General features: G+C 40.5%; 1 protein-coding gene across 3 annotated transcripts in view; it reads left to right on the top strand.

The window, feature by feature from the left end:
- LOC126483716 (SHC-transforming protein 4) overlaps positions 1–20,317 on the top strand; it is a 98,275-nt gene that overhangs the window by 42,265 nt on the left and 35,693 nt on the right. For all 3 annotated transcript variants that reach the window (XM_050106811.1, XM_050106813.1, XM_050106810.1), the window contains one exon: positions 19,850–20,023. In XM_050106811.1, the coding sequence (XP_049962768.1) occupies positions 19,850–20,023 (174 nt within the window). The remainder of the gene's footprint in view (positions 1–19,849; positions 20,024–20,317) is intronic.

The raw sequence follows: 20,317 nt of genomic DNA, 5'->3' as shown, positions 1-20,317 counted from the left end.
TTGGTTGCCTACAGAACCATGATTGTACCCAGGTGTGCATCTTTTTGTTTGAAGCGAATCGGTGGCCATGAATGTCTTTCTTCAGGGCTCTAAAAATATGGAAATTGCATGGGGAGAGATTTAGTCTGTATGGCAGATACGTAAGGGCTTCCCAGCTAAACTTCTGCAGTATAGTTGCCAGGATTTTTGTGACCACACTGCACAAGTTCTGCTGAGAAACCTTTACACAGCCTCCATTCAGTCCCAATCTCTCCCCATTCGATTTCGATATTTCATGAGAAAGATGTTCGCAGCAGTTGACTGGCTTCAGATGAAGAGGTGAACACTTGGGTACAATCATGGTTTCATAGGAAACCCCAAACATTACTCATAGAGCCATTCACCGGCGTGTCTCATAGCAGAATAAATGTAATAATTGTTGTGGTGACTGCTTTTGAAATAATAACAGCTTACTTCCTATTTTTCCATCTGTCTCATTTTCATTTAATTGCTCCTTATAGGACAGTGTCTACAGCAATAGAAAATACTAGAACTATAGTGTGATTTGTTATGAATAAGAAGATAGAACAGAGAGTGAGTTACTTCAAACGATTAAGTGATAGAATAATTCTCATCAGAATTGACAGCAAACCAACAAAAACAACATAGTGAAAGTATTCCTTCTGCGGCTACGAGCAGGTGGAGAGAAACTAAGTGGGAGAGTATATTCATCATGTTATTGATGTGTAAAGGGAGTTGAGAAGTATGTGTAAAACAGCAACAAAAAGAAGTGATGGGAAAATAGAACATGTGTTAAGACATCTGGGTTTAGCTTCCATGGTACTAGAGTGAGTTCTAGAGGGTAAAAACTGTAGAGCAGACCATTACTGGAATATATGTACCAAATAATTGAAGATATCATTTGTAAATTCTATTCTGAGATAAAGAGATCGGCACAGGAGAGGAAGGCGTGACAGGTCCCATCAAAACAATCATTTGCATTCCAGTCAGATTAATGAGAGCATCGCCTGTGTTAGGCATCGATGTACAATAAACACTTGCAGGTGGCAGCACAAACAATGGAGGGTATATCAAGCATTAAGGGGGACACTGAAAACAGTGTAGTCATTGTAGTGATGTGGAAATGGAGTGATTTGTCTGACATTCAAAAGCGCAAGATCATTGGCTTTCAGCCCAAGGGTGGAAGCATTTCCAAAATTACTGTGGTTAAAGTATACTACATACAGCAAAACGGCATTATCTAGAACTGGCTCTGAGACACTTGTGGTGCACCACAGACCACAGGTGACAGGGGTGAACGACAGCTGCAGTGATGTGTACAGGGGGGACTGCCAACAATTTCTCCTCAACAACCGTTCAGCGATTGCTGACTACTGTTCATTGGCAGCGAAGGCCGGAGGCTACATGTCAGTACTGCAACTGGATGTGCACAGAGTGGCAGCAGGTGGCCTTTTCAGATTAATCATGTTTTACCCTCCATTGGCATGAAATGTCTGAAAGTAAACCTGCAACAATAGTTGGTGGGGTCCTGCCGGAGGAGGGAGCTTTATAGTCTGGGGAGTGTTTTTGTGGCATTGCCTGCCTGGTCTTGTCATTCTGAAAGGCTTAACGGATAAACAAGTATGTGTGTATCCTTGGGGACCATGTCTCCTCGTACATGCAATTTGTTTTTCCTTGACACCCCACAAATAGCACCAGGATGAGTTTACTGTACTCCCCAGGCCACCAGACTCCCTGAATTTAAACCCAATCTAGAATCTGTGGGGACCACCTCGATCAGATTCTTTGTGCCATGGATGCTCAGCTGAGAAGCCTAGTGCAGATGGCCACAGTGCTGGAGATGGCATGGCTCCACATCCCTGCCTGTACCTTCCAGAACCTTACTGACTTTTTTTCCTGCATGTCTTGCAGTGGTCTGCACTACAAAAGGTTATTATTCAGCCTTTTGGCAGGTAGCCACATTATTGACCGTATATATGAACAAAAGCAAATACAATTTTGTTTCACTCTAGATTCTCTCTATTTTCCATGGCATGCTTAAATGCTTAACTCTCAACCCCTGTTGACTACTTGAAAATGCTTGCATGCTTAGATTGAAAATAAAACTCACATTGCCACCATGACATGTCAGTTTCTCAAAGATCTAGGTCTCCGTGGTCAATATGACTTCTTTACAGATTTTGAGTTTTTGCACAGCTTCTGGAGGACTGTAATTTATATTACTAAATGGCTAAAACATTCTCCCAGTCCCTGTTGTGTGTTGGCTATCCAACAGCTTCCAGGAACAACAAAAATGATTTTCATTATTTCACATAATTATTGACTGAATTTAAAAATTTTAAATGTTGCTGTAATCTACTCCTTAAGAGATATAAAATTACTTTAAAGGTTCACTACAATAAGTATTACAGATACTAAATGTGTGATGAGGCAGCAAAGTTCCGAGACTATATCCATCCACTTTTTGAGAATGAGAACACTTAGCAACTGTCAACAAACTTAACACACAATTTTAAACCTTTTGTAAACTTGAGCCCCACAAAAGAATCAAAGGAAAACAGTTTATTGGTTACTAAATGTTTGTTGTTCACATGGTAAAATTTCAACTTCAGTCATAACATTTTAATTCATTATTTCTTTACTACTAACTCTATGAACTACTGATAATATAAACACAATTAGGATTTTGCTTCTTCAATAGTAAGGTTTTACATGCTTAATGTCAAATACTTTAAGACATTGACTCATTTGTAAAGGGTGCATCCTTCTTTAAACAACGAGTTTGGGTGGGGGGATGCACTTTACTGGTGGTTACTTATTCCAACAGGTGGAGCTCCACTTTGGTACGACAACATATAACAGTGCCTCAATGACATGCTGCCTCAGTATTGGATACTTGATTATTTATTCTTAATTTTCAAGATCTCCAGACATCACCCCCACGTGAATTTTTTCTTATGTGGATACGTGAAAGTATGTGTTTTTCTTCACAATTTTGCTTGTGACATAAGTGAACTCTAAAACATTATAATCAGGGTGGCCTGCATCCTAGAAAATGGGGAAAAGTCCAGAAATGTATTAATTCTGGAAAACTCGGGGAACCTTTGCTTTTTGCCTAAAAACCATGGAAAAGGCATGGTGTCTCATTTGATTTTGAGGAGAGACATCTACTTGCCTTGTTCTTGGTTTGATGCAGTCACTGTTCACCCTCAGCTCAGTGTTATGCAACTGCCCTCCACTGGGCTTTTGGCATCCCCCAATCTTCCCACTCACTCACTCACTCAAGTGTAGCACACTGGACTCGCATTTGGGAGGACGACGGTTCAATCCCGCATCCGGCCATCCTGATTTAGGTTTTCCCTGATTTCCCTAAATCGCTCCAGGCAAATGCTGGGATGTTTCCTTTGAAAGGGCACGGCCAACTTCCTTCCCCATCCTTCCCTAATCCGATGAGACCGATGACCTTGCTGTTTGGTCTCTTCCCCCAAACAATCCAGTCCAATCCAATCCAATCCACTCACTCAAGTGCAGTGGCCAGCCAGGCCGCCCAGCTTGGCCAAGTCCAGACGAGCTGTGTGAAAGTTTGCTGCTGTTGACATGGCTTGACTTGTATGTGTCTGTCACTGCAGTCCGAATATGCTACCCTGGTTTCTGGTTGTGTCGTGATTTTGTGTGTTTGTGACACAATGTGGCCAGCAATGATCTGTGATGAGTATTTGATGTCATTTACATTTACTAACATGGTGTTATCACAAAAAGTGTGCTTTTTTTTAAATCCATTTATTTTGAACCAGGGATTCTAGGGCGTGATGGTGAGGCCTTATATCGTTCCTGTCTAGAGCCTGTGTATCGGGAGAATGACTCATGCGCGCATAGCAACAGATGGTCTGAAGTTAGTTCAGTCAAGTATGTAGTTCTAATTTTCATCCACCAGAGTCAGTAGTGCACAGAAACATTCAAGAAACAGGTCAAGAGAATGTTTTTGTGGACTGTTCTGTTTATTTCTTGAAGGCTTTTTTGTTTATTTATGTTTGTACAGTTTTGTATATACTTTTACTGATGTGAATGATGTGTAAATGTGGTCTAAAGTAAATATGTAGATCATTGTTCTACTAATAAATGCTGTATGAAGTCGCGTGAGAAAGTTTTAAGTGAGTGTGAATGCAGACGACAGGGAATTTGGTATCATAATATGTTAACTGAGTTTATGGTAAAAGGAAAGCTAATTTGAGTGCAAATGAAAATAGTTAATAACATAAAGTATAAACGAAATATCAGAATGTTAAATATTTATTTTGGGAAGAAGTACAGTTCAAAAGTGTTTTATTTGTTGATTGGTGCATCATGAAAAGTGTGGACTAACGTGAGAGAATAAAGTTTTTCTGTTGACCTTAAAGAAAACTGACCAATCAGAATGGAGTAGTCTTTGTGCGTCTTTTCTCTTGGATGTATAGAATGCTTACAGCAGTCTAAGGAGTCACAGGCCACCCGTTCAATGGTACGGTCATGTGTAGTATGAGCCCCAAAGGAAGTTACAATTGGCCAGTTTTAGTTGTGCTACACATTTCAAAAGTGTTTTAAACAGAAGACATGTTTATTCCGATGTGTGTTTTAGAAATTACGGATTTTTTAATTAATTTTGTGTATGAGAAAAGACAGTAATTTCTCATGGCATGTTGAGCAGATCAGTGACTAAAACCTTGAGTGCAATAGACACCGATAAATGTAATAGTATGATGAGCATTTTCATTTAAGAACAATCTGTGTTTAGTAGCTGTTTAGATTTATGGAAGTACGTCACCATAAATTTGCTAATGTGAATGAAAGGGTTTGTGCATGACAGTGTTAGGATTAGCACGGGCTTGGCTGTGTGCTTCTAATTCTCAACTTTAGAATATACTGAAGTTTTGCCAGTATTTTCACCTTTCATTCAAAATTAGACCTTTCCCAATTTTTAGAATAGTTACGTTGTATATAGCCTTGTGTGAGTTGCAGTACAATAGGTTTCTGCTCGGCTTTCCTACCACAGAATGGGCATATGATTAGTGAAACAGAACAGTTCAGATTTCTAGGTGTTCAGATAGATAGTAAATTGTCATGGAAATCCCATGTTGAAAGACTTGATGCTGCCATTTTTATTATTTGAACTGTATCTGAAGTAAGTGATAGTTCAACACGAAAATTAGTCTACTTCATTCACTTATGATGCATGGTATTATATTTTGGGGTAACTCTTCCCACTCTCAAGGGATATTTTTGGCTGAAAATCAGGTGGTTCAGGCAGTAAGTGGTGTAAGTTTGTGAACCTCTTATTGACCCCCGTACATTAGCCTAGGTATTCTGACATTGGCCTCTCAGTATATATATTCTTCACTGCCATTTCTTGTTAACAATATCAGCTTATTCCCCAGTATTAGCAGCTAGTTAATACTAGGCAGAAATCCAATCTGCATTTGGATCACACTTCCTTGACGCTAGTGTAAAAATGCTTGCAATATACTGCTGCATCTATTTTCAGTAAGCTACCACAAGATTTCAGAAATTTTAGTAATGATCAACGCAGTTTCGAATCAAAACTGGAGAGTTTCCTCATGGGTCACTCCTTCTATTCTGTCGAGAGTTCCTTGAAAAATTAAGCTGATTCCTGTGTTATATTGTTGATTGTGTTTATGTAAACTTATGACTTGTCTTTTTTTTTTAATTACTTTTACGTGTAATTTCATGTACTGACGCATTCCATGACTTTGGAGATTTGCTCCTCAGTTTGGTCCTATGGAACTAAATATGTAAAAAAAATTTTTTTTTAATATTACTGTGTGCTGTAGATTTTCCCCCATGGCATAACAGTTATAGTACATGGTTGGCAACACACATCACTCTGCCTCCTGCTGTTGTTTTTGATTTATGATTTGTAATTTCAGAATGGTTCTCGGATTTAGTTATATATAGGGTATATAGAATTTACAAGAACATTCAGTGTGTGGGTGTTTACAGTGTCAAGTGCTAGTTTGTGTTTACAAAATTGCCATCATAATTAGTATGTTATTAGGAATTATATGTATCAGTTTTGTGGAGGCACCATATATATCAGACATAGAAATCACTAAAAATTACATTCGTCTTATGAAGCTCTGTCAGACTACCAATGGGTAATAAACCATCAGTGAATTTGATGAACATCAGGCATCCAGCAGTGTTTTCAGTCTGTCATGTTGCAGAATACAGTAGGTGAGATGACACGTCTTGTCATTGTTTACTTTTACTTGGATGGCACAGCTCAGCAATATTTTGAGGGCAAAGAGGAAAATGCCATGAGCTAATACAAATTTCAGACAGAAATTAATAAAATATTTGGTGACAAGCAGCAGCTATTCCATATAGCTGAAGAATGGAACCACACTGCAAGAGATGACACTGTCATATGTGCAGTGTGTTTTGGAGTTGTCACACAGTGACCCTGAATATAATAGAACCTGGACAGATTCACATCTAATGATAGGCATGGCAGAAGATGTCTATCAAGGGCTTCTTTTAGAGTATGTCACCACAAGTGGTGCCAGCACAGCACAGCACTGGAGCAGAAAATAGTGCGCCGAAAGACATTGACAGTCGTCAGAGTGTCGTACCGTAGTCAGTCAAAGGAGGTCATTAGCACCTCCCATCATAATACATAAAATAGTAAAAGAGATACGAGAGTTTACGATGTCTTTTAATGTTGAACCTAAAGATTAGTAATGGCAATGGTGATTGCCTAATGTAATTATCAGGAGTCTTAATTTGAGGAGAGTTTCACTGGTCGTTTCCACCAATCTCTACACAAACAACAACAACATTAAGGAATGGAATCAGAAACCCGTCCTAAGTCATAACCCTCGGACAACTTCCAAGGTTCTTAATGACACAGTTGTTACCAACTCTCTTTCCAACTTGATTGCCACACAGAAAAATGTACATGTGGAGAATGATGAAAGCACAGTTATGTTTTCATTGTGGATATCCTCCATGCTTTGTGCACGTCTGTAAAGAAAAAAGAACAGTGTCCAACAAAACTATGCTGCAAGGTATCAAACAAAAGGCAATTCCATTCATTTTAGGCAACTGCAGATGATTACAGCTGATCTCAGAGACAAAGCCCATTGCCATATCGTAGCAAGCAGTCCATGGGTATAGGATCACTTCTGTGTGGGATTGGGTCATAGAGGTGTGCAGATGTGGGAAGCAGACCACTGGTAGCATAGGCAAACTGCGTGATAAATAAAAATATTTTATTAACACTCGTGCAACTACACTAGAAGCATCTTGGTGAAGGCAGTGACCACACCCCCTCACAGCCATAGTGAGGACAGCACGTGGTGGTGACAAGCCGTGATGTTGACGCCCAGGAATGCTGACTCAAAAACTTAGGCAGTGGCATTCGCTCCAGCAAGCATCTCATAGTCAAAGCCAGCAGTGCTGTAGAGTGCTGGGTTGTTTGCAGGGGAAGCCAACCTGGTGGCAGATCTCACCCATGTGAGTGACAGTGCTTGGCAGCTAGATGTCCGCACCAGCACACTGTTATCCCATACTCATAACTGAGAGAATTTCTAGTCCACTACTTGCATCCTCAGTTGAACTCTAAAGCTCTGGCACAAAAGGTACTTGCCCACAAAGAAATTTATATGCAAGTGATGATAATATCTATCACAAATGGACTACGAGAGCTCTGGGTCATTAATGCCACAAACAGCCACGATTTATTCCTAAACATATGTGCGTATAGATAGCCGAACCAGTCCAGGAGGGTCAGCCTTGTACCATTGATGTAAAAAAAATCATGCTTTGCTGCCCACTGTCTATTTGAGGAATCTGCTGTCATGCCACCAAAAGATCCCAGCCTGATCAAGAAACAACGTTAGCCAGTCATGCCATTGTCTTTGGGCGCATTCAAGTCCAAAGAGGAGACAAGGCAGACCAAACAACTCAGCGATGCAGCTACTTTATCAACAATGGGTATCCTTGGTGTCATACACCTGCAGCCCCCCCCCCCCCCACCACACACACACACACACACACACACACACACACACACACACACCACAGTGTCCCCCACTCCCAGATAAATATATAGTTAATCAATAAGGTCTTTAGCTGAATGCCAAATAACTCAGAAGGAAATGGAGAATATGCTGCAAGACACCTACATTCAGCCAGAGAAATTCCTTAGTCCTCATGAAAAAGCAAGAGGGCAGAAGGTGTTTCTGCACTGATTACTGGTGGCTGAACAGAATCGCAAAGCGAATGTGTAGCCGTTGCCACTAATTGGCGATACCCTAGACTGTCCAAAGAGAGCAAAGTCTTTCTCCACTAAGGATACATAGACAGGCTACTGGCAGGTCGAGGTCCATAGAGATTACTACCTTCATAACACCTGATGCCCTGTGTGTGTCCGAAGTTATGCCATGTGGTCTGTGAAATGCTCCAGTGACCTTTGAACAAATGACGGCCTAGGTACTCTCCAGTCCCCCATTCGGATCTCCGGGAGGGGACTGCCAAGGGGGAGGTTACCATGAGAAAAAGATTGAATAATCAACGAAAGGATAACGTTCTACCAGTCGGGGCGTGGAATGTCAGAAGCTTGAATGTGGTTGGGAAACTAGAAAATCTGAAAAGGGAAATGCAAAGTCTCAATCTAGATATAGTAGGGGTCAGTGAAGTGAAGTGGAAGGAAGACAAGGATTTCTGGTCAGATGAGTATCGGGTAATATCAACAGCAGCAGAAAATGGTATAACAGGTGTAGGATTCGTTATGAATGGGAAGGTAGGGCAGAGGGTGTGTTACTGTGAACAGTTCAGTGACCGGGTTGTTCTAATCGGTATCGACAGCAGACCAACACCGACAACGATAGTTCAGGTATACATGCCGACATCGCAAGCTGAAGATGAACAGATAGAGAAAGTGTATGAGGATATTGAAAGGGTAATGCAGTATGTAAAGGGGGACGAAAATCTAATAGTCATGGGCGACTAGAATGCAGTTGTAGGGGAAGGAGTAGAAGAAAAGGTTACAGGAGAATATGGGCTTGGGACAAGGAATGGAAGAGGAGAAAGACTAATTGAGTTCTGTAACAAGTTTCAGCTAGTAATAGCGAATACCCTGTTCAAGAATCACAAGAGGAGGTGGTATACTTGGAAAAGGCCGGGAGATACGGGAAGATTTCAATTAGATTACATCATGGTCAGACAGAGATTCCGAAATCAGATACTGGATTGTAAGGCATACCCAGGAGCAGATATAGACTCAGATCACAATATAGTAGTGATGAAGAGTAGGCTGAAGTTCAAGACATTAGTCAGGAAGAATCAATACGCAAAGAAGTGGGATACGGAAGTACTAAGGAATGACGAGATACGTTTGAAGTTCTCTAATGCTATAGATACAGCAATAAGGAATAGCGCAGTAGGCAGTACAGTTGAAGAGGAATGGACATCTCTAAAAAGGGCCATCACAGAAGTTGGGAAGGAAAACATAGGTACAAAGAAGGTAGCTGCGGAGAAACCATGGGTAACAGAAGAAATACTTCAGTTGATTGACGAAAGGAGGAAGTACAAACATGTTCCGGGAAAATCAGGAATACAGAAATACAAGTCGCTGAGGAATGAAATAAATAGGAAGTGCAGGGAAACTAAGACGAAATGGCTGCAGGAAAAATGTGAAGACATCGAAAAAGATATGATTGTCGGAAGGACAAACTCAGCATACAGGAAAGTCAAAACAACCTTTGGTGACATTAAAAGCAACAGTGGTAACATTAAGAGTGCAACGGGAATTCCACTGTTAAATGCAGAGGAGAGAGCAGATAGGTGGAAAGAATACATTGAAAGCCTCTATAAGGGTGAAGATTTGTCTGATGTGATAGAAGAAGAAACAGGAGTCGATTTGGAAGAGATAGGGGACCCAGTATTAGAATCGGAATTTAAAAGAGCTTTGGAGGACTTACGGTCAAATAAGGCAGAAGGGATAGATAACATTCCATCAGAATTTTTAAGATCATCGGGGGGAGTGGCAACAAAACGACTATTCATGTTAGTGTGTAGAATATACGAGTCTGGCGATATACCATCTGACTTTCGGAAAAGCATCTTCCACACAATTCCGAAGACAGCAAGAGCTGACAAGTGCGAGAATTATCGCACAATCAGCTTAACAGCTCATGCATCGAAGCTGCTTACAGGAATAATATACAGAAGAATGGAAAAGAAAATTGAGAATGCGCTAGGTGACGATCAGTTTGGCTTTAGGAAAAGTAAAGGGACGAGGGAGGCAATTCTGACATTACGGCTAATAATGGAAGCAAGGCTAAAGCAAAATCAAGACACTTTCATAGGATTTGTCGACCTGGAAAAAGCGTTCGACAATATAAAATGGTGCAAGCTGTTCAAGATTCTGAAAAAAGTGGGGGTAAGCTATAGGGAGAGACGGGTCATATACAATATGTACAACAACCAAGAGGGAATAATAAGAGTGGACGATCAAGAATGAAGTGCTCGTATTAAGAAGGGTGTAAGACAAGGCTGTAGCCTTTTGCCCCTACTCTTCAATCTGTACATCGAGGAAGCTATGATGGAAATAAAAGAAAGGTTCAGGAGTGGAATTAAAATACAAGGTGAAAGGATATCAATGATATGATTCGCTGATGACATTGCTATCCTGAGTGAAAGTGAAGAAGAATTAAATGATCTGCTGAATGGAATGAACAGTCTAATGAGTACACAGTATGGTTTGAAAGTAAATCGGAGAAAGACGGAGGTAATGAGAAGTAGTAGAAATGAGAACAGCGAGAAACTTAACATCAGGATTGATGGTCACGAAGTCAATGAAGTTAAGGAATTCTGCTACCTAGGCAGTAAAATAACCAATGACGGACGGAGCAAGGAGGACATCAAAAGCAGACTCGCTATGGCAAAAAAGGCATTTCTGGCCAAGAGAAGTCTACTAATATCAAATACCGGCCTTAATTTGAGGAAGAAATTTCTGAGGATGTATGTCTGGAGTACAGCATTGTATGGTAGTGAAACGTGGACTGTGGGAAAACCGGAACAGAAGAGAATCGAAGCATTTGAGATGTGGTGCTATAGACGAATGTTGAAAATTAGGTGGACTGATGAGGCAAGGAATGAGGAGGTTCTACGCAGAATCGGAGAGGAAAGGAATATGTGGAAAACACTGATAAGGAGAAGGGACAGGATGATAGGACATCTGCTAAGACATGAGGGAATGACTTCCATGGTACTAGAGGGAGCTGTAGAGGGCAAAAACTGTTGGGGAAGACAGAGATTGGAATACGTCAAGCAAATAATTGAGGACGTAGGTTGAAAGTGCTACTCTGAGATGAAGAGGTTAGCACAGGAAAGGAATTCATGGCGGGCCGCATCAAACCAGTCAGTAGACTGATGACAAAAAGGTACATTGTTTTCTCGAAGACACTTGAAGAATATCTAAGCCACATGACAACTTTGTTGAAATGGGTCCATAACACAGATCTTCACATGAATCTGCAGAAGAGTGTCTTTGTCAACCAAAAAAATAAAGTTCTGATGCAGCTAATTGATGGTAATGGAGACCACCCTGATCGAGAAAAACTAATAAAAGCTGTAACAAACATTCTAACATTTTGACACATTTGTAATGAGAAGCTTCTTTGGAATATGCACCACTTCATGTGCTTCATAAAGTATACATTCTGCATGATGTGACCAGTTATTATTAACATGAAGAGCAAGAGAGATCTTTAAAGAGACATTGTCATTTTCACAAATTTTGGCACTTTTTAATGAGGATTCCAGGATGGAACTTCACACTGGTGCTAGTGGTTGCAGGATAAGTGCTGTCCAAGGAAGTTGCCAAAAGAGCGATTGCTTGTGCCTCCAGAATACTTTCCAAGTCTGAGAAGAGTAACTTTGACTGAGAAAGAGTGCTTTCAGTAATCAGTGAGTTCTGACCCTATTTATACGGCAGGCCATTCACAGTTGGCTTTTCCTGAATGACGATCTTGAAGGGTCCATCAGGTCAGTTGGAAAGACAAAAACTGAACTGTAAGATATACAGTGTCACATAGCATACAAAAATAATGTAAATACAAGGATGGCAGCTATTGGTTTGCAGAATCCATTGGAGGAGCTTAACAGTGCTCATTGTATTCCAGTCATCACTGCGCTACCTCTTGGCCAACAATGCCATACGATCATTTCATTTTTTCACCGAACACTGCAGCCAATAGAGGGAAGATCCACAGAGGTCTTACAGAAAGAAGCAACTATCAAAGGGGACATCAGATGAAGAACTGGAATACTGGGTAAAGGGGATTGGACAGAGATGAATGCTCATCATTGTAGCTCATTTAGAGCTAGCCACAATGAAGTCTTTGAGTTATCTTACCATTGGTGAGCTTTTTACTGCTGAGTAGATACAGAATCCAGTTGATTTTGGTCCTGCTTTATTTGATTTTGTTGGTTGCACATGCTATCATAACGGGCTTTATAAGTTATACTGTTTCCATTTGAAGACTCTGATGGTCTCTGTCATTGTGTTTTGCATGTTGATGGCAGATTATGCTTGGGTCCTGAAGATGATGCTTTTTGGCATTGAAGCTGGTAGCCTGTTTTGAATAAATGACATTGGATTACAATACAGCTGTTGGTTTCAATTATCATTATTAAAGTACTTCATGTCCATCTACTATCTTACACTGTCCTCAATGGATTACCAAATACTGAAGTTTTTGCATGTTGCTACGACATATCATATCATTTGGGATTTGGGAAGACTTTTGATAGAACCTTAAGACAGTATTATTGGCCAAGTGTATACTGATCTGTCAGGTATTATTTAAGCCACTGTTAGAAGGACAATAATGGAAGTGTATGCTTCAGTTACCTGCGGAACATCTGGTACCAATTCCTTGTGCAGTTGTGCCATTTTGCCACATTGGAATTGACCTGCTGGGGAGGTATCCAAAATCAGCAGATGGAAATAAGTGGAGAGTAGTGTGCACTGACTGTGTGACATGCTACACTGTCACCAAGGCTGTACCAACTGCCTTAGCTCCAGAAATCGCCAAGTGATGCATCACGTGTAATGTTCTCGGATCATTAAAAAGTGTTTCAGTCGAGAATGGTGTCAGAAGTAATTTCGCAATGTGACATTGTCCATAGTATATCAATTGCCTATCACCTGCAGTTGAATGGCCAAACGGAACATTTTAATAAGATATTATCAGATATGTTAGCAGTAAACATATATATCAAACAGAGAGACCAGGGTATGATACTGCCAGATGTGTCATTTGAATACAACACAGCAAAGTAACCCACTACAGATTTTCTTGTGATTTTTCCTGGTTGATGGCCGAGAGGCTGAAATAATGATGGGTACTGGGTACTTGTGTTTGTTTCATCCTATGTATGCCAGAGATGATTACATCAAATAGCTCATCTTCTGAACTGAAGTAGTATTGCAGCTACCAAGCATATGGATATCGGACACCTGTTACAAGGATCATGAAATGTTATAGTGACAAACACCAATGCAAAAGCTACAATCCAGGTGAAAGATTCTGAATTTTTACACCTGTCTGGAAGTTAGGCTAACTGAAAAATTATTAATGCACTTCTTTGTTCTGTACAGAAGCCTATGATGCTTGTCAAAAATTATATATGAAGTTGGAGATGATCTTCCTACATTGAGCAGCCGAAAGTATGGAGATGTCCTCATAATCCTCATATTTCATTTTATCATAGTCCTGAAGTGCAGATCAAAATAAGTGCTTATACAGGAAACATGAAGATTGCAATGCCATAACAGAAATACCTCATTTGATTATAGCAGTGACTTTGAACATGTGACAACACTACCAGAAAGCTAGCATCCACCATTGCTGCCATGTATTGAGGACCACTGACTAAATCAAAGATGCAGGAAGATAGTCCATCCTGAAACAGAAACAGCAGATTGCTGTTTTGCAAGTAGAAGAAGTAAAGTTGCACACTGTATGTCATGCGCCACAGTGTAGCTGCTGGCTGGTGTTGTACATGTCACGGCTTCTTCTTCTTCTTCTTCTTCTTCTTCTTCTTCTTCTTCTTTTTTTTTTTTTTTACTGGTACTTTACAAGACTATATCAAAACACATTTCTGACAATAATCTTTCAATAGCTACTTAGGTTGGTTTCTTGAAAGATTTCTCTATGGGAAAAGCAATATATCAAATCACAAACTCTGTTCTGGTAGAACTAAACAAAAAAAAAATTATGTGAAACTAAAGGGTTACAATGTTAAAAGGATCCCTTGTGCATAGATGTACTTGTGTCTTAAGAACAGAAAACTGACGTTTACATTAACAAATTTACTGCTGGACTAAGGCAAGATTTAATATTAAGTCTTCAGTGTTCAGTTTTGGCCACTCCTATCCTTGGCATACACACACTGAGACGACAAAAGTCATGGGATAGCGATATGCACATATACAGAAGGCGGTAGTATCGCGTACACAAGGTATGAAAGGGCAGTGCGTAGATGAAACTGTCATTTGGTAGTTGGACCTAGACACATTCCATTTAGGTAATTATTAGGGACTGCGTGAAATAACTGCAGAAATTAGTGTGGGACATACGATGAACATATCCTTTAGGATAATGTGGCAAAATTTGTGGGCTATCTACATCTACATCTATACTCCGCGAGCCACCTTACGGTGTGTGGCGGAGGGTACTTATTGTACCACTATCTGATCCACCCTTCCCTGTTCCATTCACGAATTGTGCGTGGGAAGAACGACTGCTTGTAAGTCTCCGTATTTGCTCTAATTTCTCGGATCTTTTCGTTGCTATCACAGCAGATGACTGATAAGAGTGCCTGCAGCGCTTCTCTTGGGCTCCTGACTGATCCTGGTTGACTGGAAATCTGTGGCCTTGTCAGATGTGTCCTGATTTTAAGTGGTATGAGCTGATAGTAGGGTTAGAGTTTGGTGCAGACACCCACGAAGCCGTGGACCTAAGTTGTGAACAAGGCTTTGTCCAAGTTGTCGGTGGCTCCATATTGGTGTGGGCTGTGTTTACATGGAATGGACTGGATTCTCTGGTCAAACTGATCATTGACTGGAAATGGTTATGTTCGGTTACTTGGAGACCGTTTGCAGCCATTCATGGACTTCCTGTTCCCAAACAACGATGGATTTTTTTCAGATGGCATTGCACCAAGTCAGTGGGCCACAGTTGTTCTCAATTGGTTTGAAAAACATTCTGGGCAATTTGAGCGAATGGTTCAGCCACCCACATCGCCCAGTGTGAATCCCATCAAATATTTATGGTACATAATCAAGAGATCAGTTCATGCACAAAATCCTGCACCTGCATACTTTTGCAATTATGGACAGTTGTTGAGGCAGCATGGCCCAATATTTCTGCAGGGAACTTCCAACAACTTTTTGAGTCCCTACCACATCGAGATCTGACACTGTATTAGGAGGTATCCCAAATCTCTTGTCACATCAGTGTAAATGATCCACAAAAGACATTGTAGAGATCTTAAAAGACTGCCATGTTTGTAATAACAGACCTACACTGATTAGGATACGAACTCATCCATACCAGACACAGCCAGGACAATCGTGTAACAGCCATGCAGTTGAGGAACAGGCCCACAGCTGGTTGTCAGTGAAGAGCTTAACCTTTGTAACCCTTAATATTTCAAGGCCTAATTATGTGATTTCAAACAAATAAAGATTTTTTAAAAGTAACAGAAGTAGACATCAATGGGCATACAAAGTACTTCTTAGGTATCACTGTAGATGATAACCTGACACTGCACGAGTATGTGGATATATTAACCAAAAATCTCAGTTCTGCTTGCTTAGCAAATCGCCCTCCTTGCATTGGTCTGCAGATGGAAGAGTTAGTATACTTCACATGTTTTCACTCAGCAGTGTCCTATGGTATGACCTTCAGAGACAGTGTAACAAATGTTTAAAAAGTTTTTGTTTTACAAAATTGTGCAATATGAATATTGTATAAAGCTGGCACCTAAAATCTTGTTCAGTGACCTTGAGGTCCAAGTTTATTTACTTTCTAATGGTATTGGTTAATAACAAGTGTGAATTTAGGATGAACTGTAAACTTCATAAGTAGAAATAATTTACATATACATTGTGCATCCCTTACCAGGATACAAAAATCATAACAAGTTGCTGTTAGACATCGCATTGAAAGAGCACCCTTTTAGCCACATCTATAATATTTCAAAATATCTGGATGCGGGATGTAAATTCCATTTACATCAAATGTTCATATTAGAGTAGTTTTTAAGCTCCCATATGTACACCAATGAGCCAAAACATTTTGACCACCTGCTTAATTGTTTGCTTTGCTTTTAAAAGCAATGTTGTGACTGTTTTGCGTGGCATAGATATGACAATTCTCTGGTAGGTTTCCTGCATATGTGGCACAAAATGTCTATTCACAGGTCACAGGGTCTGCGCAAATTGGGGGCTTTTGATTTCTGAGTAGGAGCTAGTGCCCAATAACATCTCAGACGTAAAATTTCAAATTTTCCCGGCGAATCAACTGTTCAAAAAGATTTTGGACTTGCAGCCAGTCGTCGTAAACTTCATTGCACAATATTTTGGCTGGACAACTGCCAGCCATCTTCAGGTGAGCCGAACGAGGACTGACAAAGACGTTCTCCACTCCGTTTTATATAGTGCGCTGATAGTACTGCCGTGCATGTGTTGCAGTCATGGACTCAGAAGGGCCACACCGCCCAGTGACAGCACTCTCGCTGGTGGAACTGCAATACTCAGCTGCTGTCGGTATTGTCGCTGGCCGCAGCGAGACGTAGACACTAGAAGACTTCGATAGCTGCGGCCAGTGACAATACTGACAGCAGCTGAGTATTGCAGTTCCACCAGCGAGGGCGCTGTCACTGGGCAGGGTGGCCCTTCTGTCTCCACGACTGCAACGCACGCACCAGTGCTGTCAGCGCACTATATAAGACGGAATGGAGAACGTCTTCGTCAGCCCTCATTCGGCTCATCTAAAGATGGCTGCCAGTTGTCCAGCCAAAATATCATGCAATGAAGTTTGACATATCATGCAATGAAGTTTGACATCCAGCTGCAAGCCCGAAATCTTTTTGAACATCATCTCGGACATCAGGTGAACTCTGTGGCCAAGACATCACCTTGAGTTATTATCATGCTCTTCAAACCACTGTAGCACAATTTTGTCCTTGTGGCAGTCCACTGGGTTCTAGTTATCCACAATAATGTTCACGTAGACCACAGCTGTCAGGTTGCTTGCAGTTAGTACCATAGTTCCCATAAAAGCCCAGATGAATGTTTCCATATTGTAATATAGTCCCCCCCACCCCATTCCCAACATGCACTTGTGGTACAGTGCATGTTTTGAGCAGCTATTTACCTGGATGATAGCATATTCAGACATGACCATCAGTGTCTTGTAACAAGAAATGTGATTCATTCGCCCAAGCAACCCATTTCCATTCGTCCACAGTCCTGTCTTGATGGCCTGCACCCACTGCAGTCATAATTGAGGATGCTGTTGCATCAACATTGGAATGTGTTGGGTCACCTGCTGCTGAGCCCCATTATGTTAGTCAATGCACACAGAGTGGTGCACTCAAATACTTGTGCTTAAACCAGTGTTGTACTCTGTTGTCAGATTTGCCCTCCACATTCTGTGATGTGTAGATGTCCGGCACCTTGTACCTTTTCATGGTTTCACTGTCTTTCAGCGAATTTCAATAGATGCTCACAACTGTAGTATGCTAACAACCAACAAGCTTGCACGTTTCCAGGACGCTTGCTCCAAAGCGCTAGGTTATAACAGTATACATTTTGTAAAAGTCTCTTATGTCAGTGGATGTCCCCAGCTGTAGCTCATATTATCACTAGAAAGATTCCCCATTCATCACTGCTCTGCTTGTGTACTTTCCTTGCCACATCATATACCCTCAACACAACCATGTAGTATTCAGTCTTGCAATGGACAGAGGTCATAATGTTTTGGCTCATCAGTATAAATAGCTGATAATATTTTGTGCAAATTTACAATAAATACTTAGTATGGAGTATTACTTACATACAATAGTTATGTAATAGGAAGATCGATGCTCTCTCAGAATAATTGAATTTCTGGTAAAGTAATCCAGAAGTAATTCCACTAATTGTCAGTGTGAGTAGATTAGCACTGTCTGGTAGTACATTTCATAGGAGCAGCTTGTATTGACTGCTTTGCATGTTAATGTATATTTTGATTCTTTCCATATTCCTGAAGGCTCTGCACTATCTTGGGATTCATAGACAACTGTGTGTGAATGAATGACATGAGCACTCTATAGATTCGACAGCTAAATTGAAGTTGACCTATGAGGAGAATATGCTACCACTGCTCTGCAGTTCATAATGCAGTTTGGCATCCTCAAGGCGAATTCTACCTTTTTTGATAACTTTTACAGTTAACACGCAGCTGGTCCCATTAAATATATATCATCTCCATGAACCATTCTGCATATCCTACTCAGATATCTTCCTTGGAGGGGCCACATGAAGGACAGACGATAGCCATAGCTAAGATGAAGCCACAATCATATCCTTAATAGTGCATGGCACTGTTCAACCTATATACCTATGACCCGGCAGTAACTCTGTTGTAAATTTTTGTATGCTGATGACGTTTGTTTAGTCTCTGACTTGATTAATCTCTGAACCTGAAGAAATAATGACAGAGTAAACTGTGTGCACTGGAAAAGTACCTCAGGAGTTTGGAAACTAGAACCAGACCCACCAAAGATAGAAATTCCAGAATTCCATATAAACAACAAATACACAAGCTGTTGCTTGCAACTATAGTTCAGTTGGGTTCTACAACTCAAATTAAATCTTATCAGCTGGGCTGGTGGACTGCCACGAGCCCATTAGTACTTCCAATCATGTGGTTGCGTGAGAATTGGAATCATCTTCAGCCCAGCAAAACTATCTATAAGTGGAAAACACAAGTTCCTGATTTGTAGGTTTTGACTTACATTGCTTCGCCTGTTGCTACTCTCTGTGATTGGGGATGACGGCCCTCCAAGTTGTGACAGCAATGAGATGGTTCCCACAAGTTGTACTGGTTGCGTGCTTTGGCCAAGTTGCTAGAAAAAAATATTCAGGCTGGCGCTTGTACTGGTTGCGTACTTTAGCCAAGTTGCTGGAAAAAAATATTCAGGCTGGCACTGCAGCTATTTCTTATTTAGTTTTAATGTTTATAATTATTTCATATGTAATTGTTAACTATGAGAACTGTACATTCATTTGTGATTATCCAAAGGATGATTATCCAAAAGAATCAAATGCATTATAAACTCCCCCTGCATTTTACGTATGAGACGAAGGTGAAACCACCATAATGTTAGATTTATATAAAATTAAATATGAGCTGTGTATAGTAATAAATTCCTGCTCCCATATGAAATCAATTGGTCTCAAATATGATGTCACATACATCATTCACAAAAATTTCTGTTTGAAAATGGCCACAGGCCAAACCTGGCTAGTATTGCAAAATAAAATAATGTTCAAGTAAATGTTCAGCTTGTGCCAATATACCAAACAGCATATGATGGACAAAGAAAGAAAATATTTTGAGGCTGAAACTAATGGAGTCTTCAAAATTTGTTAAGATTTAAAAGGAATCTAACTTTCAGTGGTTACAAAATGTGTTGCTGAATTCAAACATCACTGTACTTCTGACACAATGTTTACACATTAAATATGATAATCTGCAACAGTCATTTACAATTGGTATTGGCATGCCAACAGGTTGAGAAAAGAGTACAACGAGCAATTGCAGAACATCCAGTAATGGACTATGCTGGCTCCAATGTGAATCTAACTGTGTCCAGTTCACGTCTAGTGCTAACTCTCCTAGAAACAGGGCGCATTATTGCTGCACATGATATGCCACGAATTTCTTTTGCATCTGGTGGTGACACGGTATGTATGTATTCTAGTTTCATCACCACAAAATTTTCTTATTCTGTTTACATTTTTGTCACTGTATTCTATTAACTGAGTAAGGTTGCACAATTATTACATTCCCAATGAGTGCTGATACATTTTGTCGATAATTGCCATAGCTAATCCTTTCTGTCATCCATGTTCAGATGTTAGTACTCCATCTTTGAAGACCTTGTTGTGGACAAGGCAGTAACTTGCAACTTTCCATCTTTCCATGTTCATTACATTACTCCCTCCCTATCCTTCCACCCCCCTCCTGCCCCCTTCTCC

The sequence above is a fragment of the Schistocerca serialis genome, chromosome 6 (genome assembly GCF_023864345.2).
Source record: "Schistocerca serialis cubense isolate TAMUIC-IGC-003099 chromosome 6, iqSchSeri2.2, whole genome shotgun sequence".
Classification (NCBI taxonomy): Eukaryota; Metazoa; Arthropoda; class Insecta; order Orthoptera; family Acrididae; genus Schistocerca; species Schistocerca serialis.
This window is presented reverse-complemented; position numbering and strand designations above follow the sequence as displayed.